Genomic DNA, 26,873 nt, shown 5'->3' with positions numbered 1-26,873 from the left:
GCCTATAGAAAATATTAGAATGGATTAATCTTTGGACGAGATGGTGTCCACTCTTCAAATCACCACAATGTCCCCTATCTGTTTTCGGCGACAAGATGAATCGGTTTATGCTCCCATTTATTTCAAGCACTAAACACAACCATCATTCGCTTCTATATTATGTTAAATATAATATTAAAATCAGCTATCTCATCGGATAAAATTCAATATTTTTGGCTCATTATCTACACGACACAACGGATCATTCACGCAACAGATAATTCACATATGGCTCCACAAAAATGAATTCATAAAAATTAATATAATAAAATTGTTGGAAAATGAAAGAGTCATGTGTCCCGTTAATTCTAGTACTTAAACATATTCTGATTTTGCACATATATAGATAGACATATATATTCGTGGTTAAAACTTGTTGAAGGTGCAAAAAATTATAGTCACTCACGTTACTCATTGCAATAAAGGTTGCATAATGGTTTATATATAAGGTTGCATAATGTTTTATATTATAACTAGAGGTGAATTGTTTCGTGAATATTCAGGTTGATACTAATTTTTCTTTTCCTAGATTCGACAAGTGTGATGAGTGGATAAAAAATGGATGACGTCTGAGTGGATTGTATATCATACAAATAAATAATGTAAGTGCATGCTTTTTGATTCTTAGAAACTACTATTTGCTTATAACTTACGAATTATATATATATGGTTCGGCTTGAACGTTAAAAGTCTAAATAGAATTTGGTGTATATTGGTACATTACACGCTTTTTATTGGTACGATACTTTATGATTCGTTATCAAATATAGTAATACTACATTGACGAGAACATTCTCATTATAGTGATCTTAGATTAATAATCCAGCCAATCTTATTTATCCAAATATCCCACAAAAAATGCGACATTATACGCAAGTGTTCACAACCAATAGTCTTTTATATAAATTAAGTAGGTACGTAACCAACGAAATTACGACCTAATCCGGTTTTGATTATCTAGAGCAGGAGCCAGGAGTATAGTTAGCCACACATAATGGATACGTACTTGGTAACATTTAAAAAAATCAATATTTTAAAAAGTGATATGCTAAAATAACGAATGGATGGTAATATGCACTCGTATATTGCTTTTTGTGTCAGCACAATTTGGCTATATAAGCAAGTACCCTCTTGTAGTGTAAAATCATTCACAGATCATAACTAAGTACGCTTGAATACATCCAAAAACACCAAGAAAGAGAAACTTAGAGAGAAAGAGAAAGATATAAAAATGGGGAGTGAGAAAATGTGGGGAGGGTTAATGAATAGAGTGAAACCATACTTAGCAATGATATCTATGCAATTTGGTTATGCTGGTATGTACATAATCACCATGGTCTCTCTTAAACATGGCATGAACCATTACATCCTAGCAGTTTATCGCCATGCAATCGCCACCGCCGTCATCGCTCCGTTTGCTCTTTTTCATGAAAGGTATATATTTTCTCATTTATTTGTAAACCGGCTAATCATTCCGGACTGAATCTTTAACTTTGTTTTATTGATATGGTTTACGCAGGAAAATAAGGCCCAAGATGACGTTCCGAATATTCCTCCAAATTGCGCTGCTCGGTTTTATTGAGTAATACTCTTTAACTGTTCTATATATATCACACACACACGACAAAACATAGGAACACTCTCTCTCTATGTTTTGCTTTTGTAATTTTTATATAGTTAACGCAAATATCAGTAGTAATAATTTTTGTTAGAAAAGTTAATTAATCATGAGGGTCGATAAAATGACAGGCCGGTGCTGGATCAGAATCTCTACTACGTCGGGATGACTTACACCTCAGCAACTTTCGCTTCTGCTACGGCTAATGTCCTTCCCGCCATCACCTTCGTCTTGGCCATCATTTTCAGGTTTACATTATTTAAAAAAAAAATCTTTTACTTATATTCATCAAACATGTCATGCTTTTAGATTCTTATATATTCCATCCCAAAAAAAAAAAAAAAAAACTATTGTTATGATCAACTTATTTAATGAAATTACCGTTAGAAATTTTTTCTCTTTGATAAAACTATACAGATTTATTTTACTTTGATTCTGATCTTGAGAATAATTTTTTACTTTTCCCATACCGTGGGAACAAGATTAATGGAATCATAGGAAAACACAGTTAATATGTTCGTGGAACTTGATACCACTTGAATAATTAATTAATATAACCACCAAAAAAGAAATATACTGGGTGAGATCATCACTTCCACTTACGTAAGTTGTCATTATAATGTATACGGAACATATAGAACATTACTGTTTGATCATGCACATATAACTAGATATAAAGCTCGTTTATTTAACGATTGTAAAAAAAAAAAAATCAGATTAGAGAGCGTGAACTTTAAGAAGGTACGAAGCATAGCCAAAGTTGTGGGGACGGTGATCACAGTATCCGGAGCACTTCTCATGACTCTCTACAAAGGTCCTATAGTTGACTTTATCAGATTCGGCGGTGGCGGAGGAGGAGGTAGTGACGGTGATGGTTCCTCCCACGGTGGTGCAGGAGCGGCGGCGATGGACAAACACTGGATTCCGGGAACACTTATGTTGTTGGGAAGAACTTTTGGTTGGGCCGGTTTCTTCATTCTACAAGTGAGTAGTACCAATTAATTTACAATTTCCCGGTATATACACACATTTAACCAAATCTAACCGGGTTTTGTCTTATTACGTTAAAACGCAGTCGTTTACACTGAAGAAGTACCCAGCTCCGCTGTCGCTAACAGCTTTGATATGTTTAATGGGAACGTTAGAAGGAACCGCCGTCTCATTGGTAACGGTACGTGACTTGAGTGCTTGGAAGATCGGCTTCGACTCTAACCTCTTCGCCGCCGCTTACTCCGTAAGACTCCAATCATTTAATCTAAGTTTTATACTGTTAATGATTATTAAACTAATGAAACTAAAAATTAATGGTGATTAGGGGGTGATATGTTCGGGAGTGGCGTATTACGTGCAAGGAGTAGTGATGAGAGAAAGAGGACCAGTTTTTGTTGCGACATTTAATCCACTTTGTGTCGTTATAACTGCTGCTCTTGGTGTTGTTGTCTTGTCTGAAAGTATTCATCTCGGAAGGTACTTATTTATTTTTCTATTTGAAAATCAGTATACATATAAAGTTTTTTTTGGACCCAACTTAATTAATTGTTTCTACTAAATTTTTCCAGTGTGATTGGAACGTTATTTATAATCGTGGGCCTATACACTGTTGTATGGGGGAAAGGCAAAGACAAGAGAATGACTGATGATGACGACGAATATAGCAAAGAACTTCCGGTTAAGAGTCCGGTTAAACCAATAGATACCGGTAAAAGCTTAGCCTGTGAACCCGAGATGATAGCTAAAGAAGGCCAGGAGACTAATAAGGCTACTCAAGTTGAGGTTTAAGGATATTAAACGGAGATGAATCAGTCCCATCTTTCCCTTCTCTGTATATTAGTCTATGCTTTTGCTTTATTTGCTTTCCAAGGTTAACAGAGATTTTGGCAGATCAATATGTAATATTACGAGATGAATTAATCATCTTATAAGTTAACTAAAAGTTTTTTTGTGAGATATGTAACTTCAAAAATAATTAAAGAGATCAATAACCAATGTTTTGGTTTTACTCATCACAAAGGGGTTTTTTTAATGCGCGGAAAATAACAATTGTTGTTGAATCAAGATGAGAAAACAAAGGAGAAATAAGCAATGGAGATGAGAAATGTGATACAGAAGTGGCTAACTGAGGAGGAGGCGGTTGAGACGCTACCTGCTGGACCATTAGCAGGGTTACCTGGGAAGGAACCACCGCTTGAAGGAAGCACAGATGATCTTGGTGAAGATGCTATTGATCCAGGACCATCAAAATCCGGTGAAGGTGCTGGTGCATACATTAGATCCTTAGGAACGGTATCAGGTGGAGCTAGAAGCGGCGCAAATTGTTGAGGTCCTGCATTTTTTACCATTGCACTTACATAAGATCGGATGATATTAGCACCTGGTTTATCCTTTAACCAGATATATGGTTTAGAAAGAACTTACCGGGACATCGGGGTTGAAGAGACCTGGTCAGCCTATCAAACGAAAGAGAAAGAATTGGTAAGTAGTTCAGAATCATTAGTAAGGGTATTGTGAAAGAGGTGAAAGACAAGGTGAATTGTATTTTACTAACATGGTCAAGATAGTGCCGTTGGCAAAACCATTGTAATCACAGGTTGTAACATTACAGCCAGCGCTACTCTGCAGCACAGTGATATTACCAAGCATGAGGTTGCTGTTCCTACACTGCATACTTGAGCATGAGACGGCTAAAGAAGCAGGCTCACAATACAAACTGCATCACATCAAACACACACACAAACACCACAAGTAAGTAAAAAATGCAATCACAGAGGATTTGATTAGTAATATCAATCAACATAGCTTGAGAGAGGAGAGAATCTTAGATATCATTACTTGCGACTCCCAAGCGCACAACTGCATTGCACACAGTGACCTGCAGCTAGAGCGTAGCTACCATTTGGAACAATCAATCCGAAATCTGATGCATAGCTGGGGAACTTTGAAGCGCAAGCTGAGAAGAGGTGAAAATACAACAGAACCAAAAACATTAAAACAACTGTTATTGTTTGCTAAAACTCAAGCAAAAAAGGCCACAAAAGAGGCAACACTTTTGGTAGCTCAAACACATACAACGCCAAAAACAATACCTTAAACGAGAATCAAAACAACATAAAGCAATCAAACAGCAACTAAAGAAACAATCAAAAGTCCACAAAGCTACACCAAAACAAAACTCCCAATATGGTAAACAGATTTGACTGTAACTAACAATAAAAACAACTTCTCTCACTATAACATAACCCTAAAGATAGAAACTTTTGATATTCCAATTTCAGTATTTAGAGACCTCACCTGACAAAGGAACAGCAAGAATATCTCCAGAACTAACATCAGGACCACCCATAGCATTCACATTCATCAAATCAGTAATAGTAGTCGAATACCTCCTAGCGATTCCGACCAATGTATCAATCTCCCTCACAACATACGACAAGTAAACAGCGGGCAAAGAATTGTCGGTGCCATTGAAACAAGCGCAAGGCAAGGGTATAACAAGACTGGTCCCAACATCGAGCAAAGACGGGTCATTGACGGAGTTAGCTTCCTGGATCTGCTCGGAAGATACCAAACCTCCGTAAACAGAGTCAGCAATGGATCCTAGAGTATCTGAAGGTCGGGTCTTGTAATGGGTTGAGACAGATTTCCTGATACCGTCGACGCAGGAGCAAGTGATTGGGATTTTGAGGAAGAGCTTGGAAGGAAGGATGTGGTTCTCGACGTCTGGGTAAGAGATATCGATGGCGTTAGCTAAAAGGACAGAGATTGGGTCGACTTGGAAGAGAGACGCGACTTCCGAGACTTTGAGGTCGGTGTAGAGTGTGTAGCCGAGTAAAGAGTTGCAAGTGTCGTTGCTTGAGCAAGGCTCGATTGTTGATTTCGCCGTCACTGTGTAGACGAGACTCGAAGCTAGAAACAGAGTGACGAACAAGAAAAAGGTGGGCTTTTCTGGGTTTCTCATTGTTCAGACTCTCTTTCTAGGGTTTTATGAAATTTTGAAAATCTCTCTTCTAGGGTTTTTAAATCTCTCTTACAGGACCAGTGACAAGAGAGAGTAGTACAATAAGACAAAGAATAAAGTTGGAACTATCCGAAGATGAATCTGGAAATTTTAGAGGTTTGGTATAGAGAATCTCTGTGTTTTCTTCTAGAAAGAGAGAGAGAAGAAAAGTTTTACTTTATTTTTTGAAATGGAGAAGAGAGAAGAGAGGTAAGGAAGAAGGAGACAAGTGTGTTGTACAGACAGACAGAGAGTGAACAGGAAACGGTAGCTTTGCGATCTCCAAGACATACATCTCTTTTTTTATTTCTTGAAGCTGTTATGACTGATTTGCCCTTTACTCCTTAACTCCTTTGACCTGTTTCAGACAACTGTAGAGCATGAAGATTTTTGAAGGACATGGCGGTAAATTCAGCAACATAAGCTGAGGCCCACTTAAGAAAAGGAAAGCCCATTTCAACTTTTTTTTTTTTTGGAGAAGCGAAAGCAACGAATTTTATTTAGCTGTTTGAGAGCTTAAAGAGCCGCCGCATTATTATTCTTTCCCCTCAGACACGGTCTTAATGCTGTCTCTTTCTTGTACTAATCGATCATTGTCAAATTAACGTTGTTAATAACTTTGATCCTTCAAAGATTCCCCAAACTGGCAAAAAAAACTTTCATGTTTTAAGGCCTTGATCTTAGAACATGGGATGTTTTTAAGGTAGGGGGTTTTGTTTCTGAATTAGCTTGTCAATTTGGTATACATATGTGAAATCAGGCCTTTGTGAAATCAGTAGCATAATTCAATACAAAATGAGCTTGCTTTATGTATCTTTTGTGGTCATCTCTTAGTTGGTTTTTATGAGGATTGACAGTTCTATAATATGGGATGCAACTTATTATGTAGCTCTTTCAAATGTACTGATGTAACTAGCACGAGGGGAAGAGTAACTAACCACATCAAATGGTATATATATTGAATTTTTCTCTCTCTAATTTCTCTGGTTTGAGTAAATAAATGGAAACATATAAGTTAAACTAAAGTCACTTGGGGTTGCTTCAAGATCAAATCTAAACTCCTTTGGTTAAGTACTTCTCAGTCTGAAGAATGTACCGATGATATTTAAACTTTACTCTCCAGTTTATCATTAACAAGAGGAATCAGTTCTGTTTTGTTCCTTGGTGTACGAGGAGTACGAGGAGTCCTGGGAGTTCCCGGTTGTTTCTGAGATAGCATGTGGCTTACATATCCATAAAAAGTGCATCCCACTAGGGTGATTCCGCATCCTACAGCATTCATTGGTGAGATCGGGTTTCTGAATATCATCCATGATACCAACACAGCCACAGCAACCTGCAAATCACATAACCATCCATCAAAACAACATTATGTTTGATTCAACTGTTATGGGGTTTGCAATTTGTTCTTTACCTTGAGGTTTCCAGCTACATTGAATGTGACTGCTGTAGTGGAGTGAATGACATAGAAGATGGAGAAGTTAAGACAGAAAGCTAGAACACCTGAGCTGAAAATAATCATGAGAGCCGACCATGGAGACGGGTGTGCTTCAAACCAATCCAAAATTCCATTCCCTTCGAGTAAAAATGCTGGTAGTCCGAGAATCATGGTCGCAAAAGGCGCCATATAGTACACCGTGTTTATGCTAAATAGAGAGACATAACAATGAGGAGGACACAGACACTACACTCAGTTCCATGAATTAGAAAAACACCAAGTTAAGTGATTCACAATTGGACAATGAGGCCATGACATGAACAATCCAACTGTAAGTTCTCATATTATCAGCACCCATCATGTGAAACTGAAGATTATAAACCTCAGAAAGCTGAACACTAATGACTAACCTATCAAATTTGTATCCATGAAGAAGAGATTCAGCAAGAATGGTCTTTGTAGAGGTAGCTAAACACCCAAACAGAGCAGCACAGAATCCAAAAACATTAAAGCTAAGTTCTGTAATAGAAGTCAGAAGAATCCCACCAACAATAGGCACCAACGACGCCCAAATACGCCAATCAAAATATTTCCTCCATACCAACCACTGTAACACAACTGCACATTACACACAAAAAATAAACACAACTCAGAAAACAAAAACAAGACCACTCCCTTTTTTACTCCCAATCTTTAAAAAAAACTCAAAACCTGTTGTTGCAGGAGTGAAAGATTTGATAGTCTGCATAAAAGAGACAGGAATGTATCTAAGACTGATGTTTCCCAACACAATGTTGATACAGAACACAAATGACATTGGAAAAATCCTCTTCCACCGGTCTTCTGGATCAACCACAATCAAAGGTTTAAGCTTTAAGACTTTGATCACAATGTAAGCTCCAATCGATGAACATATGAAATGAACACATGAAACCGACAACGGAAACTTGAAATCCAGCTTCTGGGGAAACAGAAAGATACCAAATTTGAAACACAGATCAGATTTAAAGCTACGTTTTTAATAATGAAATTTAAAAGGACGAGACTTTTTTAAAAAAAACCTGAAAGATCCATTTGTTCATGATGATAACAGTAACGTTGAAACCCCACCACTGAAGAATCGCTAACAGAGATCTGAACATACTCCATTGTTGCCACAGACTACTTCCTTCCTCCATCCTCACTCCTTTTTTTAATCTCCGTTCGATGATTCGTCAAAACGTAGAATTGGAGCCACGAAATCAACCAAAACCCAAAATTTTTTTGAAGGGTTTTGAGAAGAGATGGATCCAAATTTTTTAGGGAATGTGGCAATGCCAAGGCTATAAGAAACCCTAATTAAAGCGCGAGAGGGAAGAGTGTACGTAACGGTAGCAGTATTATTCTAATCTCTCTCTCTGCTTCATGCTTATATGCGATTTTTTCTCTCTTTCGTATGTTTCCATGTAGTTTAATGCATATATCGTTAATGTTTATACAAGTTACCATTATAAGTTGTTACAGATTAATTATAAATGTAACTAATTTAGCTTTAACAAATTTTCCACATATAAGTAAACAGTTTTAACAAAAAAAATAAAAAAGGTAAACAATTGAACAAATAGTTGTTCACACACAAATCAAATCACTAGTTTAAGTATCTTGAAGGATAAATAAAGTACACTTGAAAAATTTATTGTTAAAAAAACACAAATATATATAACTTATGCATCAAGAAAAAAAAAAAAAGACAATTTGTAAATTTTGGTAAATTAGGTACATATCCAGCTAAATTGTCTGCAAAACTTTTTTATGGGACTCTCACCTGGAGGGACAATGTATTGCCCACCGCTGATAGGATCACATAGCATCTTGCAAGGGTTATCACATATGGCTGGAGTCGCTTTTTTTGATGCTTTCATGCACAGGTTTACGACACAATCTTTGACACACGCGTTGGAATAAGAAACTTGTGCTGAAATTGAAAACATCATTGTTATTAGAATTACAATAATCATTGAACTGCAGATTTTCTTTGATACTTGAGCTGCCATGTCGTTTTAAGTATCGCGATCTCTGCAAACTTATTGTAATGTTTGATTTTTTTTTTTCTTTTATTTTTTCCCGTAGTGCGTTTTGAAACGAGATGAGTTGGTGAGAATGTTGGGTTGATGTTTGATGATTTATATAGTACAAATAATTCTACCAGAATTTAGTAGTTACTATATTTAGGAGGTCAAGTTGTTTTTTTTTTTTTTTTTTCATCACTTCTTATTTGGTAAATATGTCGATTGATTTTTGAAAGACTAGATGTGTTATACTGTTTTGGCCATATAATTAAACAACTATTTGCTGTGCATAGATAAGTAATAAGTAACAGTAATTGCTAATATTTAAATATTAGCCTAAACAACACATATCTAAATGGCATTTTAAGTTTACGTTGATTTTAGTAATAACTCAACATATATAATCGTGCTATGTACAGTAATTTTTGGTTGACTGCCAAACTAAAGATAAAAGAACGCTATGTGAATGATATGGCTTCGTTTTGATATAAATGAGAAATTTATAAGTGGTAGAAAAAAAAAACATGAAGCGAGCGAAGAGAGGAGCCAAAAAGTTCATAAATTGCGGTGGTAAAGGAGAAAGAAAGAGAAAAAAGGAGAGAGTCTGAATTTGAACGTGGAGAGAATCAAATTAATCGTATTTAGTTATCATTCAATAAACTGAAAACGTTGAATAAACTGGGTAAGGTGAAAGGTATTAGTCCATTCTGAATCTGAAACGATTTCAAGATTTACATATATATATAAAGTTTCTTTCATAAACTCACAAAATAAGTGTTTTCACAAAATTAAAAATCCAAATAATTTGATTTTTTTTTTCATTTTAAAACTCATACTAGATTAGTACCCGTGCATTCATGCTAGAGCACTTTATTTCATATAAAATTTTTGAATAATTATATATATATATATATATATATATTTTTATGTTGTATTAGCTTTAAATCATAGGCCAATTTGTGTGATAACCAAAATGATAAATAAAATAAAGAATATAGCACATATTTTTTTAAATTAAGAGAATAGAGTTATGGGTAGTTAAAATTACACTTTTAACATTTTGATGGTAGTGGTGGTAGAGGAGGATGGTGGTGGCCGGAGGAAGCGGTGGCCGATGGCCAGAGGTGGCGGTGGCCAAAGGTTGCGACACTGGTGACGGTCAGAGGTTGCGGCGGTGGCTGGAAGTGGCGGTGGCCAGTAGCCGAAGGTTACGGCGGTGGCCGGCAGTCGGAGGTTGCGGCGGTGGTGGTAAAGGGATAGTAGTGGTGGAGGTGGAGAAGATGAGGATAAATTTGATAATAATACATAATATACATAGAATATGATAGATATGTAGTTAGTATAATTAGTTTTTGAATTAAAGGATTTTTTTTGTTATACATTGCAATTCCTTTTAAATCATCTTATCATATAATTTTGACATTCTATATTTAATCCATTGTTTGAAGATCATAATTTATTCTATCATACACAGCACATTATATTTAGAACATGTAAAATCAATAAAAGATCAAAATTGATTATATGATCAGAGCAAAATTAGGAGAAATATAACATAAAGTGATCGTTCAAAGATGGTTTATGTAAACCTATACATATTATATTAAATTTAAATTAAGTATATATAAAATTGAGATATATAAGATTAAATCAGTGGCACAACACGTGAAATGATGAATATATATTTCATACACTCGTTTGTGAATTTCATATGGTTGTAAAAAAGCTACTAATGTCAAATAGTAACTTAAAATAAATATATTTCAAATAATAACTTCAATTTATGATATTTATTCAAATGGTAAGAATTTAATTATGTAAATCTTATAAATAATAGGTTACTTTGGCAAATGTACTTCCGAGTTAATAATAGGAGGATGATCTTCTTATTAAAATGTTTCAAATTATAAGTGAAAATGATTTCAAGTAATATATACTTTGCACAAAAAAAATATTTAAAGTTTATTGGTCAAACCCACGATTGTTTATTAGTTTTGGGTTAGAATTCTATATACACTACAATTTTTTTTCCTAACAAGTTTGTCTATATTAATCATTAATAATTTGTAATATCTGACAATCAAAACCAGTCTTTGGTGTAGAAATTTTTTTATCCACCGGTACGACTAAAGAGATTCTTGTATTTTCTAGAAATTTTGTAAGATGTAAATCATTATCTTATTTAAAATACCATAAAAAAAATTAAAATAATATAATAGAAATGTTACATAACTATTATAAATTTACGATCGATACATTATATATTTTGCATTGACTAAATGTGTACAAAAATTAAAGAAAGAAAGGAAAATATGCTTAAAATAATAATGTTAGAGATCTAAAGTATATTTTTTTGGTTTACATAACTTTACAAAATTTACTTCATAATCGAGTTTTTGACGAGCTTCAGTATTTGTTCTATAAGATTGATACCAACATAACATGTATTATGTTAACTTCCAATTATGCACCTGTTAACTTCCAATTATGCACCTTATGGATTGGAGCGCTATTTATCCTAAAATAAATTCCATCTTCCTTAACTATCCATTCATATATGCTTCCCTGAGGTACTCTTTGGGATCTGGATTTATACACATCAAATTTTTGTTCAAACTTATAGTTAGGCCCATGTCTAAAAGTACACCAAAAAAGCGTATTACGTAGCCAGGTCTCTTTGATAGGAAATTGATATAATTTTCCATACGGCACATATTGTGGTCCTTTGTCGATACTTCCAGATTTACAATGCACAAAGAGGGTTGTGTGTTTGTGATTGGGATCGAGATTGTTCCATATATTGAGCTTGTTTTCGCGCGCGAATATAATGGTGCATTGGCCATAAACAATTAGAAAAACTAAGAGATGTTTCATTGTTTTTATTTTTAGATGTTTTGATTCTATTTTTCTTGTGTTAAATTGCTTTGGTGCTTGCAATATTATTTATACACTTAGATTGCTATTTTTGGATTTGCATTTTCTTATCACCAGGCTTTTAGGAATTTTTGTTTATTCATGATTAAGTAGAAAAATTAGTGTTTAAAATATTTTTGAATTTTGACTAATTTGAGGCTATCTTGTTTACTAAAACTTTTGAACCACAGAAATTTATGTGGTCTCCTGATGGGTTAAATCCGAACAACAAATATATCTTTGCAGGTGAATAACAGTCACAATAATATATCTGGAATTATATTGACGTCAAATATATTATGATGAATCAAGCCGAGATGCTATAATATATATATATATATATATATATATATATTTCTTAACTAAAGGCAAATTAAAAAATAATTTCTTAAATTTTGGCGAGGACACATCAACATTTTTCAGAGAATGCTTAACTATTAATATATACAAAGGATTAAGACATTTTTATTTTTCTTCCATAAGATCTTTAAATGAAAATGCCTAATTAAATATTTTACACAAATAATTCAAAATGCCTGATTAAATCGTAGTACTTTATACTCCCTCAGTTTCACAAATAATATCATTTTAGAGATATTTTTTTTTCTCACAAAAAATGTCATTTTACATTTCAAAAAGTGTTTTAATGCTAAATTTTCTGTTTTACCCTTAAACCCAAAGCTGTTTTCATTGAATTTAATTCATTAACTATTTATTAAATGGGATAAACATGTATAATTCAAAATTTTTTAATTTGTGTGAAATGTGTCAAAATGATACTCTTTATGGAACAAATAGAGTATATTGTAATAATGCATTTATGAATAATTTGTGTAATAGATATTACTCCTAAAATCCATCAAAATTTTTGATCATTATTAAATCATGACTTCTAAAATCCACTATATTTTGGAATTCATTATTTTTCTATTTTGACAGATTTTTAAAATGATCTTATTGGGAAAGGTAACCTATTATATAGTAGTAGATTAGATTGTATCTGCATTGATTTTTAAAAAATAACAAAAATAATAAAATGTACTTTTATTTATCTATTTTAATACTCTACTTTAATTGGAAAATTGTATAAAAGAAAATAGTACATGTTTTGATAAAAAAAAAAATTTGTTTGTGTGCAAATCTTAACTTAACATCTTAACTTAATATGTTAAGTTAGATATCAAAATTTTTTTTAATATGGATGAATAATTTAATAAAGGAAATTAATATGGTAAGTAGATGATATCAAATGATTTTTTAGAATACTCTCTTTAAAATTTTCGGAAATAAATTAAAGTTACACCCACTATTTAATTTGTAACCAATTAATCTATCAATTAATCTATAGCCTATTTGTAACCAATTTATTAAAATTATATAGTCTACAAAACAATGTTGTGTACTTCCGTTTTATTATAAAGGGGATACCTAAACATTGTTACTTGTTGGAATTTTGAATTAAGTTTTGTAATCTCTCTCCTTGTAGGATTTGAGGGCACAGCTCGATAATGGTGGAAATCTTTATTTACCAGATGGAATTCTCATCAATGGTCGCGGTAGTGGCGTGCGCCACCCTAAACGTTTAACCAGGTTTTGCTCTTTCATCACTTCTTTTGTCTCGCTTGTTTCTTGGTGATTTTCTAACAATATATAGTATTGATAAGTTAATTATGATGTGAAACTTTTTTTGTAGGTAAAACATATAGACTTAGAATATCAAATGTGGGATTACAGAACTCTCTCAACTTCCGAATCAAAAACCACATGATGAAGTTAATTGAGGTCGAAGGAACACACACTATTCAGACGGCCTTCTCTTCGCTTGATGTTCACGTTGGTCAATCTTACTCGGTTCTTATTATCTTGTGATCTCTAGTAGGTTTACCTCGAAGATCCTCACCGCTACGGGTGTTCTTCATTACAGTAATTCTGCTGGACCTGTTTCAGATGGACCAACTCAGTTGAAGTGGTCTTTTGACCAAACACGATCCATCAGGTATTTTTTATATTAATTCTTGGATTCAGTGACAAGTACTATAGCTGATTTTGCTCACTTCATGGTGCAAAAACGTTTCCTAGCTCTTTTTTCGTGTGTCTTGTAGGACCAACCTTACAGCAAGTGGACCAAGGCCAAACCCACAAGGTTCATACCACTATGATAAGATAAAGATCACTCGAACGATCAGACTTGCTAACTCTGCTGGACAGATCAAAGGCAAGCAACGATACACCGTGAATAGTGCATCATTTTATCCAAAAGACACCCCTTTGAAACTAGCAGACTACTTCAAAATTGACGGTGTATACAATCCTGGAAGCATACCTGACCATCCCACATATGGAGCAATATTCTCAGTCACTTCTGCAATGCAAACTGATTACAGAGCTCTATTTTTTTTTTCTAAGAATGTAAATATTTCATTAAAATGAAAACAGTTCAGGTTTACAATCAAAAATTATAAACCTATACAAATGGTCCCATGGCAAAAAAAAAGGTAAAAACATGGAAGCATAAATTATAGTATACAAATTTCGGTCCATCCACTCAACCAACGTGTTGAAGCTGAAGGAGGTAGATGAAGCGATACGATTTTGAAGTTCTTCCTAGATAAGTAGCTGAAGTAGAAGGTTGACTGCAACTTAAAAACACCAAATTGCGCTCGACTCTTACCACTAGAAGCTTTTCACTGGAGGTCCGAGGATGAGCTGTCAACGGCAGAAACTCAAAGTCCTCGATCACATACTCCTCCCGCATCATGTGAGAGCGAATCGTCAATCAAATCCATGAGCTTTCCCAAAATGGAACCTCACGAACAGAATCCTACGAACGATGTGAGCTCCCTATACCAAGTTCATTCCCTGAAGTCGGCTAGCGCAGAGCATGATTTAAGCTACTCATAACCACATCGAACACCATCGGTCTTACAAGCTCCTCTAGAGTACAAATAAAAAAAAACAACCAAAGGCGAGAACTCATCGCAATACTAACTTCAACTCAAAGCAACCGCAATAGTTAGACACATTCAAAACCAGGCCTTGAAGCATAATCAACAAGCTAATAAATACTAGTGACGTCAACAAATGAGACAGCAATTTAGCCTCCACCGGAAGCTATACCATCACCAAAATTCAACAACACCGTAGCTACGAAAGTCATAATCTGAGAACCGAGACGATGCCATACACTTGACGCTTCAAACATGGGCACCCTCTTACAAAAACTGAAAGCTGTTGATGAGAACATGGAAAGCTCGACCAACGAACATGGACGTGAGGATAAGCTCGAACTAGAGGAAGCATTGGAGGAGCAGCTTGAACCAGAGGAAGCACCGGAGGAACAGCTTATACCAGTGGAGGAAGCACTGATCGTCCCGGCGGGTCCTATAACAAGGTCACGGTAAAGGAGGTTCAACCAAGCCATTAGTGAACTACTCAAGGAGCTGGACAAGAAGCTAGAAGACGTGGCTCAAACCACTTTCACCAAGCTCACAGCTCAAGGTGCTCGGTAAAGGGTAAAGTGTTGCTTTGGTGCTCTTTTTCCCTTGGTCAAGTTTTGTCCCATTGGGTTTTCTTGACAAGGTTTTTAATGAGGCCTAAGTAACATTTTCAAGCCCCTTTGCCAGCCCAATTCGTGGTCCAAGGTTCCCCACAAAGGCTTTGACCCATTTTCTTTCTATCTCTTTGCATTTATTGCTTTGTAATTTCCAAGACTTTATGCATGAGCTTGCATGAGTATGGACTCTTGCATGAGCTCGACCTTTTCTCCTTCTAGACTCTTCTTCTTCGTTCCCCTTCTTCTATTTAAACTCCTTGTATCTCTCATTTGTTTCTCATCAAACATTTTAATCTAAAACCTTTCTTTTACTTGTTTGATCTGAGAAGTGTGTAATATCTTCTCAACTTGTTTTCTTCTTAGTGTGTGATATCTAAGTTGAATTCGAGCCTGAAGTCTAAGAGATTTCCATCTCTCTTAGAAGTTCATTTCAATCCCTTTTTCATCCGCTGCATCATTTCACCATTCTATCTCTTTCGATCCGCTGCATAAACCACCCCTTCACCTTCCATTTGATCGATCTATTGCATCTTCGTCCCTTCGTTCATCATCAATCCGTCTGAATCATCTTTCAAACCTTGCGAGTGTGTTCTTGGGAGCAGATTCCTCTTTAGGAGTCTATCAGCTATCCTCTAGCAGAAAATGCAAACAGAAAGATCTCATCGTGAAGGCAAGCTAAATCATCAAAGTTAGAGATCAGATTGAAGTCGTGAGGCAGCGGTGCCCTGAAACCTATCTGAAGGAGGGAAGCAAGAGCAATCAATGAAGACCACTCGATTCCATCAGCTCCGACAGACGAGACGATCCACACGGAGGGGACATGGGCAACAAACGTCAGGAACAATGCCGTCAACCAGCAAGAAATCCCATCGGAGATAAGCCCAACCACCGGAAATTGCAAGTCGACACGGCCGATTCCAAGCAGAGACTTGAAAATTGAGAAACCCAAAGAGAAGGAGACGCCACGCCGCAGCAACGTGGTGCAGGGCTTGAATCCAACGCAGGGTTTGCGAAGGAGGAGGAGTAGATCTGAAACAGACCCTCGCTGGTCGACGTCGTGAGACGCAAATAAAAACGCTGGATCTCCGTCGAAACTTAAGCCGTCGACTAGCGAAGAGAGTCGAACGGAGGAGTGCCGTCAACACCACGAGGTGGCCGTCACACGCAGCGGAACTACTCCCCTTCATGGCGAGCTTCAGGGCACTTCAGAGGCTTGTCGATTCACACAAGTGCCAGAACCTGAGCTGAAAAGAAAAATGTGGTGGCCCTCTCACAGCGCCGGTCAAAACCGAACACCGGAGAGGCGAGCAAGATGACGGCGAGAAAAAACTTTAGGCTTTAGGTTAGAGAGAAATCAACGTATACATACTGGCACAATCAAAGTTTCTTACTAATGATAGAATAAGATGGTCTTAATCCATCTTCTGTCAAAAATTCGAAAATGCTATAAAATCTGAAAGTATGAAAGCATATATTGATCATATTCTATCTCAATACATGAGCTACCTCTTTCATCATCAACACCAAATATTTTTTGGGCTTGGAACTCATGTCGGGCGCCTTCAAAAACAGGGAATGGGGTTCATTTCTTCCTTCATGTAGTATAAGAAAAAAAATTTGTTGAACAGTTTTTCAGATCCTACAATAAACAAAAAATATATATATTTTTTGAATGAAAGAGAAAAAAATCATTAGTTTATTTTTCTACATTAACACAATTAAAAGATTAAGACCAACTCCAACCCATCTCCATTTCCATCTGCATAATAGAGTTTGGAGTCAATTTTACTCCAACCCATCTCCAAAATAGAGATCTCCATTTTTTTCTCTATATTTGGAGACCTCTTTTTTGTCTTTACACTACAATTTGGAGAGCTCTATTTTTTACTCCAAAATGGAGTATGGTTGGAGTAAAACCCAACTCCATAATAGAGTTACTCCATTTTGAAGAAAAAAATAGAAATATGGGTTGGAGATGACCTAAGAAGATAATCATAGAATATGAAAAAGAATCTAACCACTTGGCAAAAAATTTATCGTTGGTGCAACTTTAAACAATTTATGCTTATGATTACAACAAAACAAAACAAGAAAGCAAAAGCTACCTAGCTAAAGGCAGGATGCCTTGGGAAGGGATCTAACTAGACGAGCTAGCGAAGACGCTTAATCAATGAGAGTTGATCCTATATAAAAGATTAACCCGACACTGCCAATGACATTTTCCCATGAGTCCATGACATTGGCTCCTTTCTCAATTGCTGGAGGTCCATGCGGAGGATTGATTCCATATTTATTTTCCTATCAGAACATACAATGAAAACTAAAGTCATGAAATGATGGAAATATGAATGTAAGGATAAATAAAAGCTACAAAAAATAAGCATAAAATTCATGTTAAGAAGAGAGATCGGGTCGAGCTACGTAGCTAAAGGTGGGGATTCCTTGGCAAGCTAGCAAAGACGCTTAATCGATGAGAGTTGTATCCTATATAAAAGATCAACCCGACACTGCCAATGTCATTTGCCCATGAGTCCATGACATTGGTTCTTTCCTCAATTGCTGGAGGTCCATTCGGAGGATTGATCCCATATTTATTTTTCTATCAGAACATACAATGAAAACTAAAGTCATGAAATGATGGGAATATGAACAGTAATTGTTTTAATTTTGTAAGGATAAATAAAGCTACCAAAAATTGAGCATAAGGTTCATGTTAAGAAGCGAGATCGCTCTTCCACGGCTTTGATCGATGAAACCAATTGTAGCATAATCCAACCCCGTTGTGAGGCCAAACCACTACCATCGGTTCAAGCACGTCTCCACATGTTTTAGATCCTAGATGAACTAAATTTGTAGAGGCCTATTGACAATCACTTTTTCTTATATACCGTGAGATATAAAGCTCATAGGAACTGATTAAGAAACAAGAGAAGTCTTATTCATGAATCATAATCAAAGATGAAAAAACAATGTTTTGTCTCTAGGACTGCACCCGGATTCCCAATCCCTACACAAGATCCACAGAAAAAAATTTCAACGGAACTCCATAATTCTGACGAGACAATCGGCGTAGAAATCGCTCCTTACAAAAACTCCCACAAACACACCAAACCCTACCTCATCTAGTTACTGAGTCGCACAACCAACAATCCCTAGGGACCGAGTAACAAGAGAGGTGGGTTGGAATATTTGATTCCGTCCACCCATGGACAACACTTTCCCACAAATACTTCAATTCACTATCAATTCCTCTAGCGCCCCCGATGCCCACGACATCACTTCCGTCAATCTCTCCTTATCCAAACCTAACTACAGCTGTCCTCCTAGGACCCAAAGACACAAAACAAGCTGATTTCGACCGACACCACCTTGGTGTCGCTCGACACCACAACTTTTCCACAAAACTGTCTATTCCAGATCACAATACAAACACTTAACTAAAACAAAAACCAACCGTTACTTTCATAAACCCAACGTTGGATATGGAGCCTGTAGCACGACGAAGCTCTCCACCAAATTTCAGCCAAATCGTATTCCGTTTCATCCTCCAAACGTTGCTCCGAAATAGCAATCCCGGACCAGTTCACGCTGTCGAACGACACCAAGCCTGAAACACTATCCGAAGTCGATTGCAAGCGCCTCTCGGCCACCAAATCCTAACTCGATGACCAATACTCTTTTCCGCACGATTAATCACATACCTAACATATTCACAAGGATAACAACCATAAAAATAACCCATGGATTCTTCTTAATCCATTTTACCCATAACCAATCCACCACAATCATCCCAAAAACCTAGATAAACCTAACATCAATCACTTACCTTGGATTAGGAACGAAATCTGAAGAAGGAGCAACAGCACACCACCAGCAGTGTTTCTTCCTCCTCCTCCACGCCACAGCATCACCACTCCACTTCATTCTCATTCCCAAAACCATCTTCTCACCTTCCTAACATCAAAAGATACTCAAATCTCTCTTATTTTCTCTAGGGCAGGAAAACGGCTTGGAAAAGGAACCCCCCAACACGAAGTAGGCGTTTTCCTTTTATAGGAACCTTTAGGGTTTCTCCAAAACCACTAAACCGCACAAAGCCGGAAAACGAACAAAACCGAAAAACTTTAAACAATATGGTGTTGACCGAATCCCTACCTCCAAAAACCGAACTCGGTCCACGGGCATTACATCAATTATCAAGTTTCTTACCATATTGTTTAATTTTTACAATTATAATGCAGATTTTGTTTTTGGTAACCTAATCAAACCAACATCTAAGAATGTTATTAACTTCGTTAAATTCGTAGTCAATATAATAGGGATGTATTACTAGTCAAAATAACAATAAATTACCCTTTTTGTAGTCAAAATACTTTTACTCTAGTATATCATTTTTAGTAATGTAATTTAATTTATATTCAAAATGTTCAAATATAAAGAAATCTTCAATGAACAACTTCAGTATTGTTTTCCTATAAATACTTGTCCAATCGAGTTTATAAAATTCATCACAAAATAAAATAAAATCAATAGAGATCCTTTAAGGAAGAAAAGTAGTATTCATTTATTTTAGCTTTCAGAAATATCAAGAATTTCTCTCAATTTCATTAGATATAGGTATTCTGCTAATTCTATATACGATTAGTTTGTTGTTTCTTGTTGTCTAAAATTTCATAAAATCCAAAGCTATGTTTCTAGCATATAGCTTTGAATAAACAACTTTTGAATGTGAAAAAGCTTTAAATACTCAAACTCATTTATTGATATGAATTTGTTTTTGGTATTGATGTGTGTTTTGCTTATCTACATAGAAAATATTTGCCAAGTAAATTTTTTTTGTTGAAAAATTTAAAATTTAGTCAATTTTTTTTTTGGTTCATAAAATAAAAGATATAGTTCCTAAGTAAATTAATTAAATTGAGTTGAAAATATATTTTCTTTTATCAACAAAATTTGGTTTGCTTTATGTGCCATTTTGTTTTCTCATGGCAGAGAGGGAAGTGGAGCAAAAAAAAAAAAGTGGTATTAGTACTGTTGAAAGAACATATTTTGGTATATTGATCTTTGCATAAGAACTGATGGAAAGTGGCAACGTTGTGAATGAACAACCTGAATTATCAGGCATAGGTAAAAAAAAGAAATAAATTTGTTTCTTATATTTTAATTTTAATCAATAATATTTTTGTTTTTGTTTAGTAGTTGATGAAACCAAAAGCTATATATATGAACAATTATGGAATCTGTGTGCTGGACCTTTGTGTAATCTTCCAAAACTTGGAGATAAAGTTTATTATTTTCCTCAAGGCCACATAGAGTTTGTAAGTCCTCTCCGTTTCGATCTATTCTCTCTGTTTTTTTTTTCTTTATTTAGTCTTTCAACATTTTGATTACTTTTAAAGGTTGAGGCATCTACAAGAGAAGAGTTGAATCAAATCCAACAAAATTTTGATATTCCTTCCAAACTTCAGTGTCATGTTATTGCTATTCATCGTAAGGTATATTATAGCGAATACACATGAGCAACTTTATCTTATTTTTGTATATTTTAATTTCACTATTAAAAGAAGTTATTTGTTAATTGGTTAATGTTTGATTTTTAGGTGGAAAAAAATACTGATCAAATTTATGCTGAGATCACGTTGATGCCAGATACAACAGTGAGTGAAAAAATATCAAATTTTTACTTTTTAGTTAATTGTAATGTTCCTCGAGTTATCTCTCACTGATTTTCTAATTTTGTTAATGTTTAGCAAGTTATAATCCCTACTCAGAATGATAGCAATGATAGGCCAAAAATAAATTTTTTTAAGAAAATTTTAACGGCATCAGATACAAGCACCCATGGGGGCTTATCCGTTCCTAAAAGAGATGCAACTGAATGTCTCCCTCCGCTGGTATTTTTGTTTAGTTTCTCTATTAATTAAATTCAAAATTTAAGGTTTCACTTGAAATTTATGTACTAAATAATGACGTAGGATATGAGTCTACCTGTGCCGACACAAGAGTTTCTTACTAAGGATCTTCATGGTAATGAATGGAGGTTCAAGCACAGTTTTAGAGGTAAGAGATCCTTTTATTTTCAACAATATATGAAAATTGTGATGAAGAAATAATAGCAATATTCTTGTTGCATGCAGGGACACCACGTAGACATCTCATAACTACAGGGTGGAGTGCATTCGTAACAACAAAAAAATTAGTTGCTGGTGATGTTTTGGTATTTGTTAGGTAAATAAATTAGTCTTTTTAAAAAAATCTGTTTTGGGTCAAGATAATTGGCTTTAAACTATTCACTTGTGGTTTCAGGGGAGAAAATGGAGAGTTACGAGTTGGTATCAGACGAGCAGGACATCAACAAGGAAACACACCTTCATCACTAGTATCAACAGAAAGTATGAGACATGGAGTAATTGTTTCTGCAGTTCATGCTTTTCATAGAAAATGTATGTTCTCTGTAGTTTACAAGCCAAGGTAATTTAAAGAACCACTTGAACTAACATTTATGATTCTATTAAAAATTATGATATTAGCTTCTTTAACATATATGTTTATATTTTGGTTTTTGATATGTATCAGGTCAAGTCAATTTATTGTCAGTCACGACAATTTTTTAGATGCTATGAACAAGAAGTTCAATGTCGGTTCACGATTTACAATGCAGTTTGAGGGTGAAGATTTCTCTGAAAGAAGGTAATACCATATGATAACTTGTTTTCTTTTTCTTTTCTTATCTATTCTCTATCATAACACATTTTTATTTATTAACTAAGATATTTTGGGACAATTATTGGAGTTAATAATTTCTCCCCTCATTGGAAGGATTCTGAATGGCGAAGTTTACAAGTTAATTTTCTTTCACACTTTATAACATTACTTTAAATTACAATTTTGAGTGCAATAAATAAAATATCACTAATTAACTCTAATTTTGCAGGTACGATGGGATGAATTTGTATCCTTTCCAAGACCTAATAGAGTTTCCCCATGGGAAATCGAACATTTAACACCTTCTTCAAATGTTATCCAATCATCTTTGCTGAAGAACAAGCGTTCTCGACATGTTAACGAAATCGGTAAAAGAAACATAGACATTCTTATAATCTTCTATTTAATGAATAAAATATTTCTTTTGAATACTTTCTCACTATACATATTACATACATAGGTTCATCATCATCACATCGCTTGCCTCCTATATTGATCGAAGGCCAGGAAATAGGACAGCCAAGCATGACCTCTCCCATGAGTATTCCTCAACTCAGTAATCGTGATGCAGTTGAAGATGCTAAGAAACCTTCTAATGGGATAATGAGCTATTCTGTCCCATCAATGCCTGACAGATATTACAATAATGATCAAATGATTACACCAATAAAAAAAAATATAACCATCAATGTAGGTGGTAGTTGCAGATTGTTTGGAGTTACTCTGACCACTCCTTCAGAGATCAAAGATCCTGTGGAACCAAATGACTCATACCAAATATCGGATACTTCAAAACTCTCTCAAGAGAGAAGCAAGCAGTTTAATTCTATTAGAAGTTGCACTAAGGTAAGCATAAGATCACCATATTCTTACTCTTTATATATGAACATGTTTGATTGACAAAAACAAATATATGAACATGTTCATTATATTCTCAACTCACACAATTTTGATATGGTGTTATTGAATAGGTTCAAATGCAAGGTGTAACTATAGGAAGAGCTCTGGATCTTAGTGTTTTAAATGGATATGATCAGCTAATACATGAACTAGATAAGCTATTTGATCTCAAAGGAAAGTTGCAAACCCGCAACCAATGGGAAATAGTTTTCACTGACGACGAAGGCGATATGATGGTTGTTGGAGATGATCCATGGCCGTAAGTCTTCTTTATCTTTTCTGTTTATAAAATATTTGTTAAAATTTTAAGAGATAATATTACATTTTTGGCATTGTGTGCATATAGTGAATTCTGCAACATGGTGAAAAAGATATTCATATTGTCAAAAGAGGAGGTCAACAATTTGAAGTCTGGAACCAACATTTCAAGCTGAATCAATAATTTAAAGATCTTCTAACATATACCACCATAAGTAAAAAAGAACTATCCATGACTATGTTTTGTGGTGCAATAGAGGTAAAAATAGTTGGAGAGGATTTTTTTTTTCTTTTTAAGTTGTAATTTTTCTCTTTATTTCTATGATGTCTTCTTCTGTTTTTTTTTGTTATTGTCAACAACGTTAATTGTTGTTGTATGATTCTATATTATGACATCTCTATTGTTCATTTATAATAATAAAAAAATCTCCTTCGTCGTGTGATATAATGCTTATGTCTTCTGATGATATTTTTACTTAACCTATTTTATTCTAGTATTTGTAAAAACGAAAACCAAAATGTGGCTCAAATTTTATTATATAGTTCTTTAGATTGATCAATAGCTACATTATTATTAGTATGTTTATCATCATATAGATGTACTATGGAAAAATGCATATAGTCAAGTAGTTAACTGTCCACCTTTTTGATATTTCTTACCAAAGTTTGACTCCAGTAATTCATGTTACCTTGTGACATTCTTTGGAACAATGGGTATTCATATAAGATAAAACAGAATTCTGGTAAACTTTTGAAAAATGAGAAGTATGAAATCTCACTTTGCATCGATCATTTTTTACCCTACAAATGGAAGATTCAATTCTTATAGCAAGCATTTGCAACGTCATCATAACAAATTCAAGAAATAATATTTTTTTCACTGGTTTTGGGGGGAGTTTCTACTTTGTAGTACAATAAAATTTTGTTGATATAGTCTAAGGAAGATCAGCCCATTCTACTCCAACAAAACTAATAAGTCGACATCTTATGTTAACCAAATTCATAATCTACTGAATTCATCAAATGAGGTGAGAAAGGCAAAAGAGAGAAAAAATAATGGAAATAAGTCATCGTCGATTAGAGAGTAATGGCATCATTAGGATTCATATTTGGAGAATCAGAGTAATTTATTCATTTTCCTGAAAATTGGTACACATGGACTGTATAACGACAAATTTCTCAACAAAACACACTTGGAACCAACAATAACATTGCATTTTTGTCTATTTTTATTGTACGTTTATAGGTTTGTAATAAGGTTTCAGGTTTTATAAGGACTTTCAAGAGTCTTTACATGTTGTAACAAAAAGGGACAAAAGGCGAGAAAAAGGGTTTCATGACAATTTTCAAAACATTAGAAGTTTGGCACCTGTTAAAGACCTTCCCAAACACCAGATGTTCAAAATCTTCTTTGAATGGTGCTAATTACGAAAGATGTTCAAAATGAACCATAAATTAACGTATTCACTCTGATTTGGTTCTATGCTTCAGGCATAATGAGCTTCAACCGGTTGGTCGTAATCTTGGATAAGACCTTATAAATAATGTTGCAACAAATAACTGGTGGATAGTCTCGCATGTTTGTTGTGTCGGTATCAAAGACAAAGTTCTGGCGTTGACACCACAAGGCATGAATACATACACGGAAAAATATTAAACAGCCATGACAAAATCTTTTCCAAAAATATCACAATTGGCTTTAAAAATATTTGTCAGATGACTTATTTTGTGACATTATGGTTGCTTCTCAATTGGAACTTCTACAAGAGCCTCCACAAGGTATTTGGGCTATAGATGTTTTATTGATGGCTCTTGAAAGGATAGTGATTTTTTGTAGGAATAGGGTGGTATTATTCCCGTTGTAAAGACCCGTCGCCAACCATGGGGGCTGCAAATCTCTGTCGTAGTTTGTCAGCTTTACACGCAGAGGTGGAAGCACTAGTGTGGAAAATGAAGTGTATGATGAAAGCAAACAAAAGAGATGTGGTGTTCGTAACCGACTGCTCAGATTTGGTGAAAATGGTATCTTTTCCAATCGAGTGGCCCACCTTCTCAACCTACCCAGAAAAGATTCAAAACGATAAGAAAATTTTCACCAAGTGGCTTCACGCGTCCGACTTCCGCTTTTGTATTTGAAAGTGATCGAATATATATAACCTAAAGCCTAAAGTTTACAGAGCTTTTGTGGAGATTGTTTTTGAGAATTGGGAATATATAGTCCAGAGCTGGCACTTTGATGGTTACTCTTTCTACGTGGTTGGGTAAGCTAAGTATTATCTTCCAACTGTTGTCTTTCATCTTCTTTTAGGACTCTTATTTTCTTGAACCTAAAACGCCAAAAATTGCGTCCATATATATGGTAATCAACTAATAATTCTCTAACCAAGAAAGGGTCCAAATTTGTGCACTTCTTCTAACTATTAGAATGGAATTTGGGAAGTGGAGTGCTGACAGTAGAAAAGTCTACAATCTAAACGATGCAGTCTCACGCTGCACTGTTCAGGTTAAAGTCCTCTAAAGTTTTAGATTTTGTTTTCACAATTGGCCATAAAAGTTCAGAATGGACTTGTGTAAAACATTGACCGTTGAATGAATATACATAGGTCTATCCAAAATCATGGACTGCGATATACATATCTCTGGACAATGTAGGAATGTGGAACCTGAGATCAGAGTCGTGGGAAAGGCAATACTTGGGACTTGGGACAACAATTCTACATGCGCGTTAACACAACTTCCACTTCTCTCAGAGATGAATACTTGATTCCGAAGAACGCTCTTCTTTGCGGCAAGGCCAGTGGCCGTCACATAGCGCTGACGTGAGTGAAGTGAGACATCAATAGACGATTGCAATGACTTGCTGAAAAACAGACTGATATTTCTTTTGGGTTCTTGGACATATATGTTTAATGTAATTAACAACATATAATAGTCTGTATTAAATATAAAAAAGGAGTAAAATTGCAACTAAATTTGAAGTACTATATTTTACAATGTGCTATGTTTAGAACACTATGAGGCAGCTGAGGTTACAACGTATGCTTTCATATATAGGTATTGCTGTAATAATTTCAGGGTATAACGCATTAAATGATAGATTATTTTCTACATTGAAATATGACAACGAGCTAATCGATATTGGTAGGTTAATTAATTGGTATATACTGCAAGCCTCATCGATTAACTAGGATTCACAAAATTATTAACCACACTACGAAAGATAAAAATGCAATCGAGAGTTGAAATCTAATGTGTTAAGACTTGAAATTGTGCAGCTACTGCGATCTAGGCGGTCAAAAGAATTAGTGTACCTAAAACTCGTTAATCCATAGACGTGACCCTAAATTGAAACTTAAACTAACAAGTTATAGTCCAAACGTTAAGAAAGGGTCAAGCTGATTTGTAGA

At 35.0% G+C, this 26,873-nt stretch overlaps 6 protein-coding genes and 1 pseudogene across 8 annotated transcripts; 3 read left to right on the top strand and 4 right to left on the bottom strand.

Moving 5' to 3' along the window:
* On the top strand, positions 1,205–3,558 carry LOC104756533 (WAT1-related protein At1g21890-like). Its single transcript, XM_010479136.2, has 7 exons — positions 1,205–1,473; positions 1,559–1,621; positions 1,789–1,905; positions 2,374–2,641; positions 2,733–2,891; positions 2,973–3,124; positions 3,217–3,558. Exons 1-7 carry the CDS (start codon positions 1,271–1,273, stop codon positions 3,434–3,436), a joined length of 1,182 nt encoding a protein of 393 aa, XP_010477438.1. The 5' UTR covers positions 1,205–1,270; the 3' UTR covers positions 3,437–3,558.
* Positions 3,629–5,923, bottom strand: LOC104756532 (lysM domain-containing GPI-anchored protein 1). The gene is made up of 5 exons (XM_010479135.2): positions 4,946–5,923; positions 4,487–4,604; positions 4,203–4,364; positions 4,073–4,104; positions 3,629–3,980 (listed from the first exon to the last, which is right to left on the bottom strand). Exons 1-5 carry the CDS (start codon positions 5,610–5,612, stop codon positions 3,709–3,711), a joined length of 1,251 nt encoding a protein of 416 aa, XP_010477437.1. The 5' UTR covers positions 5,613–5,923; the 3' UTR covers positions 3,629–3,708.
* On the bottom strand, positions 6,757–8,361 carry LOC104756531 (GDP-mannose transporter GONST5). Its single transcript, XM_010479134.1, has 5 exons — positions 8,151–8,361; positions 7,801–8,050; positions 7,500–7,707; positions 7,066–7,297; positions 6,757–6,987 (listed from the first exon to the last, which is right to left on the bottom strand). Exons 1-5 carry the CDS (start codon positions 8,265–8,267, stop codon positions 6,757–6,759), a joined length of 1,038 nt encoding a protein of 345 aa, XP_010477436.1. The 5' UTR covers positions 8,268–8,361.
* On the bottom strand, positions 8,841–9,122 carry LOC104756530. The gene has a single exon (XM_010479133.1). It carries the CDS (start codon positions 9,120–9,122, stop codon positions 8,841–8,843), a length of 282 nt encoding a protein of 93 aa, XP_010477435.1.
* LOC104756529 (pumilio homolog 15-like) lies at positions 11,431–12,034 on the bottom strand. The gene has a single exon (XM_010479132.1). The coding sequence runs from the start codon at positions 12,009–12,011 to the stop codon at positions 11,601–11,603; it is 411 nt and encodes a 136-aa protein (XP_010477434.1). The 5' UTR covers positions 12,012–12,034; the 3' UTR covers positions 11,431–11,600.
* On the top strand, positions 12,999–26,289 carry LOC104759340 (annotated as a pseudogene).
* LOC104756528 (putative auxin response factor 14) lies at positions 20,682–23,733 on the top strand. Of its 3 annotated transcripts, none has more exons than XM_019239257.1 (14): positions 20,682–20,724; positions 20,803–20,921; positions 21,003–21,098; positions 21,204–21,260; positions 21,354–21,497; positions 21,579–21,663; positions 21,741–21,831; positions 21,910–22,074; positions 22,258–22,293; positions 22,374–22,446; positions 22,538–22,676; positions 22,769–23,038; positions 23,278–23,467; positions 23,555–23,733. In XM_019239257.1, the coding sequence occupies exons 1-14, from the start codon at positions 20,682–20,684 to the stop codon at positions 23,640–23,642; spliced, it is 1,596 nt and encodes a 531-aa protein (XP_019094802.1). In that variant the 3' UTR covers positions 23,643–23,733. The 3 variants fall into 3 exon arrangements, with proteins under 3 accessions (XP_019094802.1, XP_019094801.1, XP_010477432.1); XM_019239256.1 differs by having other exon boundaries at positions 20,682–20,730; positions 22,180–22,293; positions 22,811–23,154; positions 23,280–23,467; XM_010479130.2 differs by having other exon boundaries at positions 20,682–20,730; positions 22,180–22,293; positions 22,769–23,154; positions 23,280–23,467.

This window comes from Camelina sativa, chromosome 17, assembly GCF_000633955.1.
Source record: "Camelina sativa cultivar DH55 chromosome 17, Cs, whole genome shotgun sequence".
In the NCBI taxonomy this organism is placed as follows: domain Eukaryota; kingdom Viridiplantae; phylum Streptophyta; class Magnoliopsida; order Brassicales; family Brassicaceae; genus Camelina; species Camelina sativa.
The sequence above is the reverse complement of the archived record's forward strand: the minus strand, read 5'-3'. Positions and strand labels throughout refer to the sequence as shown.

Bases quoted from the DNA above. Each gene is read 5' to 3' on its own strand.
- LOC104756528 (XM_010479130.2), top strand. From the start codon at position 20,682: ATGGAAAGTGGCAACGTTGTGAATGAACAACCTGAATTATCAGGCATA. The intron at 21,498-21,578 runs GTATTTTTGTTT...ATAATGACGTAG, and splicing joins CTGAATGTCTCCCTCCGCTG to GATATGAGTCTACCTGTGCC. The intron at 23,155-23,279 runs GTAAGCATAAGA...GTTATTGAATAG, and splicing joins CTATTAGAAGTTGCACTAAG to GTTCAAATGCAAGGTGTAAC.
- LOC104756529 (XM_010479132.1), bottom strand. From the start codon at position 12,011: ATGAAACATCTCTTAGTTTTTCTAATTGTTTATGGCCAATGCACCATT.
- LOC104756531 (XM_010479134.1), bottom strand. From the start codon at position 8,267: ATGGAGGAAGGAAGTAGTCTGTGGCAACAATGGAGTATGTTCAGATCT. The intron at 8,051-8,150 runs GTTTTTTTTAAA...CTGTTTCCCCAG, and splicing joins TGAACAAATGGATCTTTCAG to AAGCTGGATTTCAAGTTTCC. The intron at 7,298-7,499 runs GTTAGTCATTAG...CTCTCTATTTAG, and splicing joins CATGGATACAAATTTGATAG to CATAAACACGGTGTACTATA.
- LOC104756532 (XM_010479135.2), bottom strand. From the start codon at position 5,612: ATGAGAAACCCAGAAAAGCCCACCTTTTTCTTGTTCGTCACTCTGTTT. The intron at 4,365-4,486 runs GTAATGATATCT...GATGTGATGCAG, and splicing joins TGTGCGCTTGGGAGTCGCAA to TTTGTATTGTGAGCCTGCTT. The intron at 4,105-4,202 runs GTTAGTAAAATA...TTCGTTTGATAG, and splicing joins AACGGCACTATCTTGACCAT to GCTGACCAGGTCTCTTCAAC.
- LOC104756530 (XM_010479133.1), bottom strand. From the start codon at position 9,122: ATGGCAGCTCAAGTATCAAAGAAAATCTGCAGTTCAATGATTATTGTA.
- LOC104756533 (XM_010479136.2), top strand. From the start codon at position 1,271: ATGGGGAGTGAGAAAATGTGGGGAGGGTTAATGAATAGAGTGAAACCA. The intron at 1,906-2,373 runs GTTTACATTATT...AAAAAAAATCAG, and splicing joins GTCTTGGCCATCATTTTCAG to ATTAGAGAGCGTGAACTTTA. The intron at 2,892-2,972 runs GTAAGACTCCAA...AATGGTGATTAG, and splicing joins TCTTCGCCGCCGCTTACTCC to GGGGTGATATGTTCGGGAGT.